Source organism: Physella acuta, unplaced genomic scaffold (assembly GCF_028476545.2).
Source record: "Physella acuta isolate Inbredline_101_S28 unplaced genomic scaffold, ASM2847654v3 ptg000353l, whole genome shotgun sequence".
In the NCBI taxonomy this organism is placed as follows: domain Eukaryota; kingdom Metazoa; phylum Mollusca; class Gastropoda; family Physidae; genus Physella; species Physella acuta.
In genome coordinates this window covers 1,375,092-1,390,407 of record NW_026731872.1, presented here as the reverse complement: position 1 = coordinate 1,390,407, position 15,316 = coordinate 1,375,092, and the positions used below count along the sequence as shown (strand labels likewise).

Sequence of the window (15,316 nt, the reverse complement as noted above, 5' to 3'; positions counted from 1 at the left end):
AAGAAGGATTAAAGTTTAATTTTAACATAATAACAATCAATGTTTCTTGGAACTAGTTTCTTAGGCTTGGGTCCCATGTTTATAAGGTTTGCACTAGGGTTGAAGAAATATATAAAATTTGGACTACCCGAAACTCGGCCTAGCACTTGAAGACAGCAGCTATTCACTATGGTCGGCTCATCCGGTCTGAGAAAGTAGGCCGAGACACAGCTGACGGGTGTCAACAGGCAAGTGTGTAGCGACTGTGCATCCTGTTCACTGCACATACCGGCCTATGCAGTAGTGGCTGAGAGGATATACAGCATCAGAAGATTGATAGTATCCCCGCTCAAACTTTTATCACAGTGTACAGTAATTAGTTAGCAACATGAGCAACGCTTATTTTCAGTTTCCTTTAGAAGAAACTTCCGTTAAACAGACAAGGTAGGAATTCTTGACATGGTCTAACGCGGCGAATATACCAGAACGTTACAACACTGCCTACTCGTTTTTATCTTAATCAGGTGGAGTTAAATATGTGTTAAAACAGATAACAGTCACTCAAACCTAACTCACACAATCACTCGAACTAACACAATCATTCAAACGTCACTCACACAATAATTCAAACAATACTCACACAATCACTCGAACTAACACAATCATTCAAACGTCACTCACACAATCATTCAAACATAGCTCACACAATTACTCGAACTAACACAATCATTCAAACGTCACTCACACAATCACTCCAACATGGTTGAGTCAGATGTGTCAGTTGGTTGAGTCAGTTGGTTGAGTCACTTGGTTGAGTCACTTGGTTGAGTTACTTGGTTGAGTCAGTTGGTTGAGTCAGTTGGTTGAGTCAGTTGGTTGAGTTACTTGGTTGAGTCAGTTGGTTGAGTCAGTTGGTTGAGTCACTTGGTTGAGTCAGTTTGTTGAGACAGTTGGTTGAGTCAGATGAGTCAATCGGTTGAGTCAGATGAGTCAGTTGGTTGAGTCACTTGATTGAGTCAGTTGGTTGAGTCAGTTGGTTGAGTCAGATGAGTCAGTTGGTTGAGTCACTTGATTGAGTCAGTTGGTTGAGTCAGTTGGTTGAGTCAGATGAGTCAGTTGGTTGAGTCAGATGAGTCAGTTGGTTGAGTCACTTGATTGAGTCAGTTGGTTGAGTCAGTTGTGTCAGTTGCTTGAGTCAGATGTGTTAACAGAGTATTTGTTTTCAGACTGAACGATGCGTCCATTGATAGCGAGTTGACTCCCCTGGTCAATGACCTGCCAGTTGCTCACACCTTCCAGAACTTAAGGCGGGAAATGGCAGATGTTGACCAACGCACCAGTGACCACGAGGGGAGGTGGAGCGAGTGTGGTTACGTGTCAGCTGACCCGACCATCTCAGACGACAGCGTGTACCTCCAGCCACTAGCCCCGCCCTCGTACAGCGAGTTGACGGAGACTGCACTAAAAACTGGGAGAATTGACTCGGGTCAGCTTATTTACTTGACCTTTAACCCACGCTCTCATCCGGTCTTTAGTTCATTCAATTGTGTCACATAAATGTTGAGTCAACGAATCATCTTCATCTCTCCTATGGAATTCTTGTAGAATTATTCTCTTTTCTCTTTCTGACGCTGTATTGGTGGGCGCAAGTCATTGAATGACATTAGTCTTACAGTCCTTAGCACTCAATTCTTGCAACTATCAGTCGTGGTGAGACAGGTTTCCATGGCAACATTGATTTTGTTGACGCAGGTCTCATCATGACTCTGTATATGGCCGTGTATATGGCCGTGTATATGGCCGTGTATACCAAAACTTCTGGATGTGCTCATTTCGGTCAATAAGTGACGAAATTAACGTGCGTATTTTGTCACGTGATCTAAAGATATTTTAAGAGTTTTTAACGGACTTTGGACTGATTTGAAATAATACTCAAATATTTTTAACGAAATTTGGACTGATTTGAAATAATACTTAAATATTTTTAACGAAATTTGGACTGATTTGAAATAATACTTAAATATTTTTAACGGAATTTGGACTGATTTGAAATAATACTCAAATATTTTTAACTGAATTTGGACTGATTTGAAATAATACTCAAATATTTTTAACGGAATTTGGACTGATTTGAAATAATACTTAAATATTTTTAACGGAATTTGGACTGATTTGAAATAATACTTAAATATTTTTTTACAGAATTAGGACTGATTTGAAATAATACTTAAATATTTTTAACGGAATTTGGACTGATTTGAAATAATACTCAAATATTTTTAACGGAATTTGGACTGATTTGAAATAATACTCAAATATTTTGACATATGCTTTGAGTGTCGCCGTGGTTGAGAGACTAATTGGAGGTTTGAGATGGGTTTTTTTTTTTAGCGTAAATGGTATTAATGGTATTAATAATATAATTTTAAAGCATGAGGGTTATGTGTTAGGTCTAGAAATTAGGATTCTGTTCAGGATTAGGGTTGGGGATAATCTAAGAAAATAATAATTATGATTCACAGCAAAGATTAAGAATCTTAATTGATTTTAATGAATTGTCTTTATAAAATACGCATCTTTTGTTACATGTAACCGTAATAAGGACTTCAATCGTCATACGATTCCAAGGAAGGCGTGTCCGAATGGTTGAGCGTGTGGCTGCAAGCCCGAAAGTCTCGAGTTCAGATCTCGGTTGTTTGGCCACTTCCCTTATTGATAGTCTGATTTGGCCACTTCCCTTATTGATAGTCTGATTTGGCCACTTCCCTTATTGATTGTCTGATTTGGCCACTTCCCTTATTGATAGTCTGATTTGGCCACTTCCCTTATTGATAGTCTGATTTGGCCACTTCCCTTATTGATAGTCTGATTTGGCCACTTCCCTTATTGATAGTCTGATTTGGCCACTTCCCTTATTGATAGTCTGATTTGGCCACTTCCCTTATTGATAGTCTGATTTGGCCACTTCCCTTATTGATAGTCTGATTTGGCCACTTCCCTTATTGATTTGTGTTAATTTAATGTTTTGTTAATCAAATATTGAGTAAAATAAATGTTTAGTTAATTAAGGAGATTTCATTTGTATTTCTGATTTTGAATATTTTCTCAACTTTGACTGACAATAAATAAAAGGATATATTTTCTAAATAAATTCCATTTCTTTCGGGGGAGGGGGGGGGGGAGCGGAGCCCCCAAGAAGAGATGACTGGAAGAAACACTGCTAACGCCCCCCCCCCCCCCCCCCAATGGGGGATAATATCGAGATCTTGTAGTCAGTCGCCTTCGTAAAATATATTTTCTAATTGAAGGCTTATGCTTTTTTTTTTATAAAAGATAAAAAAAAAATTTAAAGAGTGGGGGGGGGGGGGGGGGGGGGGGAGAAGGGTGCTATTGCGAGCCAATAGGTCGGAAGTTATTTTATCGGGAGTCGATATAACGTTAGGGAATGGGTCTGTCTGTATAGTGGCACTCCAAATGTTGAATTTGATTTTTAAATGTCTTTAGGCATGGGCGACAGCTTTTCAGACGATACCAATAGACGATATCAGCCAACGATACATATAGACGATAACAATAGACGATACCAGCCAACGATACATATAGACGATACCAATAGACGCCATGATCGAGACGCTACCAGTAGACCTTTAGAACAACATTATGAAGACATCGAGGTGTTCGGTAACCACAGGTCTGTCTTTCCTGTTTTCATTGCATTTGTAACGATGTAAGGATGTAACGATGTAAGGATGTAACGATGTAACGTAAGAATTGAACCTGAAGTTTTACTGTGCGTGGAAAACAATGCGCCTTACTCAATCAGAGTTTCAGCCACCTTTTTTTTTTGCTGGAACTTAAATATCGTGAAATAACTCAATTAATCTTTTCGCAGTATCACATATATTATGTCTGAGATCATTTGTCAGATATATTATTTGCCTTGATTTATTTTGTTCTAGATCTTCGTCCTTGAGACTTGATATCATGTCAACTTTTTAAACCTATTTTCCTAGCCGATTCCTGTCGCTATACCTATCCTTTTCATATCCTGTTACTGTACCTATCCCTTTCATATCCTGTAACTGTACCTATCCTTTTCATATGTAACTATACCTATCCCTTTCATATCCTGTAACTATACCTATCCCTTACCTATCCTTTAACTATACCTATACTTAAGCTTAATACCCGTAGCTGTATTTGTTTCTAGACCTGACAATACTGACATTAGTAAAGTATCCAATAAATTATATAGTGACTCACTCTTTATAGTTATTTAAATAGTAAACTATTATATATATATATATATATATATATATATATATATATATATATAGGCCTATATATATATATATATATATATATATATATATATATATATATATATATATATATATATATATATATATATATATATATATATATATATATATATATATATATATATAAAGAAAATAATTTATGTTCTCTTTTGTGTGCATTATTACTTAAAGACTTGTGATCAGAAGGTTTTTATTCATATATATATATATATATATACTAGCCGTCCCGGCCAGGCCCTGCTCTGGCTTCTGTGAAAAACCTTTCTGTTAAAGACCATTACCTGTGTGTTTAGTAATCATCATAAACCCGGCATTGCCCACCAAAACCAAAACAACAAAACGCAAACATAACGCTAACACAATTACAAATACAAACGAAAACAAAAACCTAACAACAAACACAACCACAAACACCAATACAAACACAAAGAAAAAACAAACAAAAAAGCAAACGAAAACAAAAACCTAACAACAAACCCAACCACAACCACAAACACCAATACGAACACAAAGAAAAAAACAAACGAAAAAGCAAACGAAAACAAACCAAATCCAAACGCAAAACCAAACACAAATACAAACACAAACCCAAAGAAAAAAAACAGAAACGAAAACGAAAAAAGAAAGAACAAAAAAACGAACCAAATCAAAACGCAACCACTAATGCATACCCAATCTAAAGACAAAGAAAACATAAACGCAAAGTGCTCACAGTCTAGCCCGGGACAGAATCGCCTGTTTCAGCTTAATAAACGACTATAGTACCCCAACTTATTCATAGTCTTTTGCACTCACTTAAACGAACGTAGGTGCCAAACCAAACCAAATAACCAATTATAATACTCCAAGCTTATCCGTAAAATACCTACAACATTTGCACTTGATCAATCCCCGCTAATTTTGTAATTATTTTTTTCCCAACACCAAAACAAAGTAATAAAAAGTAAATTCTTTTCCACTAATGCAATATTTTATAAAGGGAAGTAATTGTGTTTTCCTAATTTATCAAAGGGAAGTAAGTGCTAAAGGACTAAATATAAATAATTTTCAGACATAATTAGAGTTTTTGTAAAAGATGATATTTTTTTTTAAATTGTGTTTAATGAACACGCCGACAATTATTAATATCAGTTTGAAAAATGAAAATTATTTCCCAACACTTTCAATAGTAATTTTTTAACTCATCAATGTAGACTATGAGCACGATAATAATCTAACACTTAAATCCATTGAAGTATGTCAACGACATATATATATACGCATATATATATATATATATATATACATATATATATATATATATATATATATATATATATATATATATATATATATATATATATATATATATATATATATATATATATATATTCAAAACCTTTCGTTTTCATTTAAAACTATGTAAAAAATGTGATGTTGATGTACTTGTTTTAATTGCAAATAAAAGTATTTAAAAAAAAAAAAAAATATATATATATATATATATATATATATATATATATATATATATATATATATATATATATATATATATATATATATATATATAAAGCGATGTATGTGTGTTTGTCTTTTATGCATTACTACACCTCTCATCACATCGCCATGAAACTTTGGGAAGTTGCTGAGAATATTTTTGGGGAGGGTTCTGCGGGAAAAAAAATTCAAATTCGCAGGGGCGGCACCCCGGCAGGGTGCTATTTGTTTTTTTTTCTATATATACCGTACATAAAAATAAAAGTCGATTGCGGTATACACCGTTCATGCGATCGCCATCAAACTTTCCGATGGTCTGATTTTTCTCTATATACGGTATATAAAAATAAAAGACGATTTCGGTTCGACACAGTTTATCCGATTGCCATAAAACTGTAGGGAGTTAATGAATACTCACGAGAAGGTTACTGTGGTGGGGGATGGTGGGAGGGGAATATAATTTTGAATGGGCGGCCCCCCGGCAGGATGCGATTTTGGCGCCCTGGTTTTTCCGATGAGCGCTATGGCGACTAAGATCGATCTAAACAGTGTGAAAGACAATGGATAGGATGGGGCGTTACAAACCTTCAATAAATTGAATCAGGCGTGTCCGCCGGCGCCATGGTAGGGTGTGATTTGGCGGCTGCAAACAAAAATTTCAGTTTCGGCCCCCAAAGGCTCACATGGGCCGCTGAGGGCCATGTGATACGTTTTATTTTTAATTATCAGAAAAATTAACCAAGGTTAGATTATTAACTGGGATGTTTCTTTTTGTCCGTAAAAAAATCAAAACAGTTTCGTCACTTTGCGAATGATGCAATAAGCATCTATTTTTAGACAATCCTATCAGAAATTGAGATCGAGCATCTAATAATAGACCATTAGTAACGTTAACATATTGCATCAGTCACACTGATGTTCAAAACACGTCAAATAATTTGTTAACGTGTTAAAGAAAAAATCCTGTTCATTTGTGTCACTTTAGCGAATGAGGCAATCTGCATCATTGTTAACATGGCGTTATTTGGCACGATGGCGTCTGTTAGTTTTAAGGAGCCTATGCGGTAGTGTAATCGTGGGGGGGGGGGGGGTTCCTGAGATCGCCCCTCTACGTTCCTGACACATGGGCAGTCACCGAAGTGTGTTCTACATCATTATTTCGGTGAGTGATTAATGTGCACTCAGGTTTTCATGCGGTAGTGTAGGTAAACCCGTGTCCCGGTATTCATGATCCAAGCGCAGGCATTGTTTACATTAATTAACTCACTTTTAGAACACAAGGTCACGAGTCTAAGAATATAGGATTGGTGACGCATGGATGAAACCCTTCTTATATATTTCATCAGACTTTTCTTCTATTCCCGCGGCAACGCGCGGGGACGGGTACGCTAGTATATATATATATATATATATATATATATATATATATATATATATATATATATATATATACTATATATATATACTATATATATATATACTATATATATATATACATACATATATATACAACAATTGTTTTTATTTTTGGCGGACAATATTCGTAACATGAAAGAAAAAAAACTAGGGGGGGGGGGGGGGGTCGGGCACTGGTAAAAGTTTAAATTTTCTATATAAATTCCATTTTGTCCGGGGGGTAGACTTTTTTCGCTCCCCCCCCCCCTTATCAAAAGATGCTTGAAAGAAACTCTATACTATATCAACGTCATTCAGGGTAGGAGGAAAGGCGATTGTTAGTCTACGACGTGTAAACCTACAATGATCATGACGATGTTTTACCAGTGATCGTGCATGGACACTGCCACACGATTTTACCCACTAGTTTTCATAAAAGTTAGAAATTGGGCCGAACTTTTGAAAATTTGTGTTGTGACTGGCTACTAATGACGATATGGCCAAAGTCTGAAATGGCTCTTGATTTCTGCCTTTGTCCGGCCAGTCCGCAGACTGGCCATGGTGGACCGGCCAGTCCGAATAAGATCATCTGGCTAGGGTCGACCGGTCGAAGTCCGAATTAGAAGATCATGAGCAGATTTTTTTTTATACCGTAAGGATCATAAAAATTAAGTCTTAGTTGATTATTATTTAGAATTAAATTGTTATTTTTACGCTTGCAGCGATTTGTTGTGCACTAGGTTGTGCAATTGCAGCAAATGTAGCCTTGGCCGCCGGTCAGTGATTGTGAAGATGCGATGGTTCGTAGTGATTTACCTCAGTGCCAACGGGCGACAATGAGAGCAGTTTTTGGTGAAGAATTGAAAACTCATTTCTTGCATATAGTTGTTTAAATACACCATGTTCCGTTCCTAGCTTGTAGAAAGCGCCCTCGACGCTCATGCCAACTGCAATGACGCTTCGAGGATCACCGCGACCTCTGTCAACATCTGATATACGGATGCGACCAGTATCTCCAACTTCAGTTTGTTTAAATTTTGTTAGCATCTTGGCACCTTGAGTTTGCAAGGTAGTATAAGATGCTGACCTCTTGTCCATGGATTCTTGTTTATTGTGACATATCCTGAAAGTAATGTTCCCTGCGTACCCTTAGTCTGCTTCATTGGCTATTCCGCATATTGCATGGACATCGTTGCCACAGGATCCACAAGAATGGGCTGCACTACAATATTTTTCACAAACTACACAGAATCTGTTGGTCTTATTATTGTCACGCAGTCTGGACGTTGCGCCACGGCAGCAGATGTGTTAGCTGAGGATGTCGTTGCATTTATGGCAACCTCCATTTCTTGTTCAATGTTCTCAAGATCTTCCTCAGTAGCTAAATTATCGAGAGCCTCTCTTGGTAGATTTGAAGTGCTAAGTCCCACATTTGCTTTTCACCCAAACAAGGTTTCAATGGCGATTGTTGGATTCCTTGATGAAAATTACGGTTTTTCATAAATTGAATGAATTCAAGACTCTCAGCCCAATAAGCTCATTCATTTGTCTGCATCCTTGTCATCATCATGTTTTGAACATCTTAGTTGGCACGTTCTACTGAACATTGGCTTTGGCTATGCCTTGGTTTTCTGTGAACTAGTTTAAGTCTATGCCACATGTTCTTTAGTTCAGAAATAGCATGATTCACAAATTCTTTTCCATTAGTTTTTGGATTATTTATTTTGGCAGTCATCTGGTATGTCTGTCTTTGATCTGGCGGTCCTTTTGGTCCATGTTGCATTGCATATAGAATGCTATACAAACAAGAGCTAAACAATACGTTACTCACAATGAAACCGCACCCAGAATAATGAAAACACGATCACAACTTAGTCTAGTTATGACATTGGCCAGGACATCCCGGCTAGTGCGCGCATTGGCCGGCCAATGTGCAAAATATGCTGTCAAGTTTAAGCGTTTCGAACTTTGGCCAGTACATTGGCCGGCCAATGTACAAAATACGCTCTTAGTGCAAAGCTCTTCGGGCTTTGGCCAAGAGAGCCAGCCAATGCGCACATCGGCCGGCCAATGCGGGCTTTGGCCGCACTTCGGGCTTTGACCGTTTTATATATATATATATATATATATATATATATATATATATATATATATATATATATATATATATATATATATGTTACGGTCAAAGCCCGAAGTCGGCCAATGCTAGGATTGGCCGGCCAATCCGCGCATTGGCCAATATCGCCTCCCATAGGTCGGTCAAAGTCCGAAACCTTGCTTGATTTCGGCCTTTGGCCGGCCAATCCGCAGACTGGCCATGGTGGACCGGCCAAAGTCTTAATTAGAAGATCATCTGGCTAGGGACGACCGGTCAAAGTCCGAATTAAAAGATCATGAGCAGATTTTGTTTTTTTAATGCCGTAAGGATCACGAAATTAAGTCTTTATTGATTATTAATTAAAGTAAATGACAGAAACATTCAAATTTTTTATTGTACTATAGTCTCAATCTATCAATATCATCATTTGTTACAACAAGTTGAACTTTTATGGCATTTAGAATTACATAGCAGCTTGTTATTTTTTACACTTGCAGCGATTTGTTGTGCACTTAGTTGTGCAATTGCAGCGAGTGCAGCCTTGGCCCCCAGTCAATGATTGTGAAGATGCGATGGTTCGTAGTGATTTTTATCAGTGCCAACTGACGACAATAAGAGCAGTTTTTCGTGAAGAATTGAAAACTCACTTCTAGCATACAGTTGTTTTAGAACACCATGTTCCGTTCCTAATTTGTAGAAACCGCCCTCGACGCTCATGACAACTGCAATCACGCTTCGGGGATCACCGTGACCTCTGTCAACATTTGGAAAACGGATGCGTACATTGTCACCCACTTCACCATCTTTAAATTATATATTTGATGCTTTAAGCATCTTAGCACCTTGAGTTTGCAAGCCAGTATGAGCTGCTGATCTGATGGACATCGTTGCCACAGGATCCACAAGAATGAGCTGCACTACAATGTTTTTCACAAACTATATAGAATCTGTTGGCCACATTATTGTCACGCAACTGGTCTGGACGTTCCGCCACGGCAGCAGATGGGTTAGCTGAGGATGTCGTTGCATTTATGGCAACCTCCATTTTTTGTTCAATGTTCTCAAGATCTTTCTCAGTAACTATTTTATATGAAACTAACATGGATTTACATTTTTTTTCTTTTGACAGCCATTTGCTATGTCTGTCTCATGGTCTGACGGCCCTTTTGATCCATGTCGTCTTGCATATAGAATGCTATACAAACAAGAGCTAAACAATACGTTACTCTCAATGAAAACGCACCCAGAATAATGAAAATGCGATCACAACTTAGTCTAGATAGAACATTGGCCAGGACATCCCGGCCAGTGCGCGCATTGGCCGGCCAATGTACAAAATACGCTGACAAGTTTAAGCGCTTCGGACTTTGGCCAGTACGTCCCGGCCAGTGCGCGCATTGGCCGGCCAATGTACGAAATACGATCTTAGTGCTAAGTTCTTCGGGCTTTGGCCAAGAGAGCCGGCCAATGCGCGGATTGGCCGGCCAATCCGCGCTTTGGCCGCACTTCGGGCTTTGACCGTTACATATATATATATATATATATATATATATATATATATATATATATATATAATGTTTCAATACACACTGTTTGAAATATTTTTTTTTCTATTTTGTTAATTTTGACGTGATTGAATTGAGTTCAGTAAATCCCGGAGCACTTGTCCACCTCCAGCCCTACCCAACCACAACCCAGAGAATAATCACGTGATACCCATTTCTATTGCCGAGTAAGTTTGAACTTAATTTTTTCTTCTCAGTCTCGAACAAAGAGAATGACTTGATCCGTTAGCTGAATGTGTTTGTGTTTCCAGGACACTGTCCAGCCCTTCCGGTGACCAGCCCTTCCCGTCCTCCCACATTTACTCCCAGCTACAAGTCGAAGCCAAGGTCGTCCCAGCTCAACATCTAGCCAATCGATGCTCAGTTCACTACGTCATAGCTCTTGCCATCGTCTTTCTCGTGTCCTTCACCTCACTTGCATTAGGAATATTTGCCTTGTATAAAAGTAGGTCAAATATTTGCATTGTATAAAAGTAGGTCAAATATTTTCCTTATCAAAAGTGGGTCAAATGGTTGCATTTATAAACTAGGTCAACCTTATGCCAAACAGAGGCAAATGGGAATAATTGTGGACTGGGAAATGTCCAATCCTGTCTCGTGTAGGTCACACTGACCCGAGCTACAGCTCCCCCTTATTGTCAGATCTTCTCTCAAAAACTCTTTAGCAAAATTTGCTGCATAGAATTCCGCTCATTTTTTCAAAATTTGCCTCTTTCTTATCTCCAAAACGGTTTATTAGTTTTGTCACAAACCTGTCTAGCATGGTCAGTTCCACTGGTAGTATCACTGCAACCCAAACACCTACTGGTATATTACTCCTATACAAATATATGAGTGGTATATTACTTATATACAAATATATGAGTGGTATATTACTTATATACAAATATATGAGTGGTATATTACTTATATACAAATATATGAGTGGTATATTACTTATATACAAATATATGAGTGGTATATTACTTATATACAAATATATGAGTGGTATATTACTTATATACAAATATATGAGTGGTATATTACTTATATACAAATATATGAGTGGTATATTACTTATATACAAATATATGAGTGGTATATTACTTATATACAAATATATGAGTGGTATATTACTTATATACAAATATATGAGTGGTATACTACTTATATACAAATATATAAGTGGTATATTACTTATATACAAATATATGAGTGGTATATTACTTATATACAAATTTATGAAAACGTTTCGGGGAGCTCACTGTCGCTTCATTTTTTAAGGTAGGAAATAGGCTGATTGGTTATAAATATGGTGGATTGGTGTTATATATATATATATATATATATATATATATATATATATATATATATATATATATATATATATATATATAAGTTAAATTGTACCAATTTAAAAAATTAAACATTGTGTCTTGATTGCTAATCAAAATGTTTTCACCCAATAGAAATACCAGACAACAACCAGACTACAACACAGCAGACACATTTGGAGCTCACCTATTTACAAAATAAAATTCAAAACTTGACCGAGATGGTAGGCCCTGTATGAAACAATTCTAAAAAGATTTTATGACTACTAAAAGGATAGTTCACTCATAAGATTTACGGTTTTATGGCTACTAAAAGGATAGTTCACACTCATAAGATTTACGGTTTTATGGCTACTAAAAGGATAGTTCACTCGTAAGATTTACGGTTTTATGGCTACTAAAAGGATAGTTCACTCGTAAGATTGACGGTTTTATGGCTACTAAAAGGATAGTTCACTCATAAGATTTACGGTTTTATGGCTACTAAAAGGATAGTTCACTCGTAAGATTGACGGTTTTATGGCTATTAAAAGGATAGTTCACTCATAAGATTTACGGTTTTATGGCTACTAAAAAGATAGTTCACTCATAAGATTTACGGTTTTATGGCTACTAAAAGGATAGTTCACTCGTAAGATTGACGGTTTTATGGCTACTAAAAGGATAGTTCACTCATAAGATTTACGGTTTTATGGCTACTAAAAAGATAGTTCACTCATAAGATTTACGGTTTTATGGCTACTAAAAGGATAGTTCACTCATAAGATTTACGGTTTTATGGCTACTAAAAGGATAGTTCACTCATAAGATTTACGGTTTTATGGCTACTAAAAGGATAGTTCACTCATAAGATTGACGGTTTTATGGCTATTAAAAGGATAGTTCACTCATAAGATTTACGGTTTTATGGCTACTAAAAAGATAGTTCACTCAGTTCACTGTATGCACAACACAGTATACATTTTGTTCAGTCCAAATTTATTTTAGCTGCTAATTCGGTTTTTATTTTTTATTGCTCAGCACAAAATACTACTGGAAGAATTGGGGAAAAAACTTCCAACGGACAGTATTGAGGTAACAAACTCATTATCTTATCCCATTTAAAGCTGATACTTATTAATACCTTAAGATCTGTAACATGATTGGCTGAGATCTATTAATACCTTAAGATCTGTAACATGATTGGCTGAGATCTATTAATACCTTAAGATCTGTAACATGATTGGCTGAGATCTATTAATACCTTAAGATCTGTAACATGATTGGCTGAGATCTATTAATACCTTAAGATCTGTAACATGATTGGCTGAGATCTATTAATACCTTAAGATCTGTAACTTGATTGGCTGTCCAATACCTTTTTAAAGTCGAACCTAATGGTCGAGTGATTCTACGTACATAGCAGACCTTACTGTGAGGTAGTGTAAGAAAGCGAGTTCTACCCAAGTCAGTCCTAGGATTATGTCTGTAGTTGTGGGTGGTCAAACTATACCCAAGTCAGTACTAGGATTATGTCTGTAGTTGTGGGTGGTCAAACTATACATTCAACACTTGATTTTAGCCGCTGCAGAACGAGATGAAAAAATGGCGAAATGAAAAGAAGAATTTGACAGTGGGGATGGAGGCACTGGAGAGAAAACTGTTGGCCGAAATTCAAAACATCAGCCTTTTAAAGGGAGACAATGTAAGTTTATTAGACGATGATTTCATAGATTTGTTTTCATCAAACTGTTTCAATATAATCTATGACTTGATGCCTCTGTAGCATAATCTATGACTTGATGCCTCTACAATAAAAAAGAATACATGAGTTTTTTATTATATAAAAGGGCTGTGGGCAGTCAGACTCAAGTGACAGTACTAGCCGTCGGTACCCGTTATACGTGACATATAGACATATATTTTAATGTTATACTTGTTTAAGAAAAATCTATATGTTCTTTATATATAACGAGCCGACCCGCGGCGTATCATACGCCGCTATTTAGTTGTTTTATTTTTTCTACTTTTCAGTAATTCATAATTTGTGAATCCGACAGTACCACTGCTGTCCCTGAAAATATTTGCTTTAAAACACTATCAGTAAGTCGTTAAGGACGATAACCCCCTCTCCTTTCCCCTAACCCCCCCCCCCCCCCCCGTGAAAGCAGCCTCCTCTCAGTTACCTCCCCTAAGTTTAAAATCATTTCAAACTAAATTATCTGCCCCTAATAGCCGTCACTAAACCCGGCTCTACGATTGTAAACATTTAGCGTGAATCACAGCTCACCAGACTTCCTAGAGAGGAAGAGAGGGGAATGCAAGGCGCGCTTACAGCTTGTTTTCTAACGTCTCCAATAAGAGAATTATATATATATAGATAGAAGAATAGATTCTCTTCAAGGACACTATGACGCAGCAAGCTGGCTTACCCTCCTCCCGCCCCTCCCTCGCTCTCCAGGCATGCGCAACAGACCATATCGTCATCACCCACACCCACACCCCCACCCACACCCCCACCCACACCCACACCCCCACCAGTCTAGTGAGCTGTGGTTCATGCCCAATGTTTACAATCGTAGAGCCGGGTCGAATTGGTGACGGCTATTTAGGGCAGATAATTTAGTTTTTAAATGTTTTGAAACTGAGGGAAGGTAGCCAGTTCTGCTTAATCTTTTCATTGTCGTCTGTAAAATGTCGCCAGGGACGGCTGATTTCACGCGGGGGGGGGGGGGGAGAAATAATCGCCCATCACGCGCTACTGATAGTGTTTTAAGCAAGCAAAATATTTTCCGTGGCAGCATTGGTAGTGTTAAAACTTATAAATTACTGAAAAGTAGACAATAAAACAACTAAATAGCAGCGCATGCTACGCCGTGGGTCGGCTTGTATTTTATAAAATAGTAATTGATCAAAATGCAATGTGCTTAACTACACGTCGAACGATATTAGTAACAAAGCAAAAAAATAACTAACTAGCTAAAAATCCGACACATTAAAAATAACACCGGCTATCAACACCTATTAGAAAAACCAAGTTATATACATTATTAGTCAACACAATACCATACACACTGATTAATTCAGAGACTTAAATTATTCCGTTAAAAACACGGCTGTTCAATGGTATTTATGTTGTTTTTTAAAAGAACTTTGTATTACTTTTGGCCGAGAAAATTGTATATA

At 37.1% G+C, this 15,316-nt stretch overlaps 1 protein-coding gene across 2 annotated transcripts in view; it reads left to right on the top strand.

Annotated features, from left to right (window-relative positions):
* Positions 1–245: 245 nt before the first annotated feature.
* Positions 246–15,316, top strand: part of LOC131941213 (uncharacterized) — a 62,199-nt gene continuing 47,128 nt past the window's right edge. Inside the window, exons 1-8 of one of the 2 annotated variants that reach the window (XM_059300276.1) lie at positions 246–423; positions 1,206–1,465; positions 3,484–3,670; positions 10,922–11,005; positions 11,090–11,283; positions 12,287–12,375; positions 13,172–13,225; positions 13,713–13,835. In XM_059300276.1, the coding sequence (XP_059156259.1) occupies positions 368–423; positions 1,206–1,465; positions 3,484–3,670; positions 10,922–11,005; positions 11,090–11,283; positions 12,287–12,375; positions 13,172–13,225; positions 13,713–13,835 (1,047 nt within the window). In that variant the 5' untranslated portion in view covers positions 246–367. Of the gene's footprint in view, positions 504–1,205; positions 1,466–3,483; positions 3,671–10,921; positions 11,006–11,089; positions 11,284–12,286; positions 12,376–13,171; positions 13,226–13,712; positions 13,836–15,316 lie in introns of both variants that reach the window. The other variant, XM_059300277.1, reaches the window with a different exon arrangement.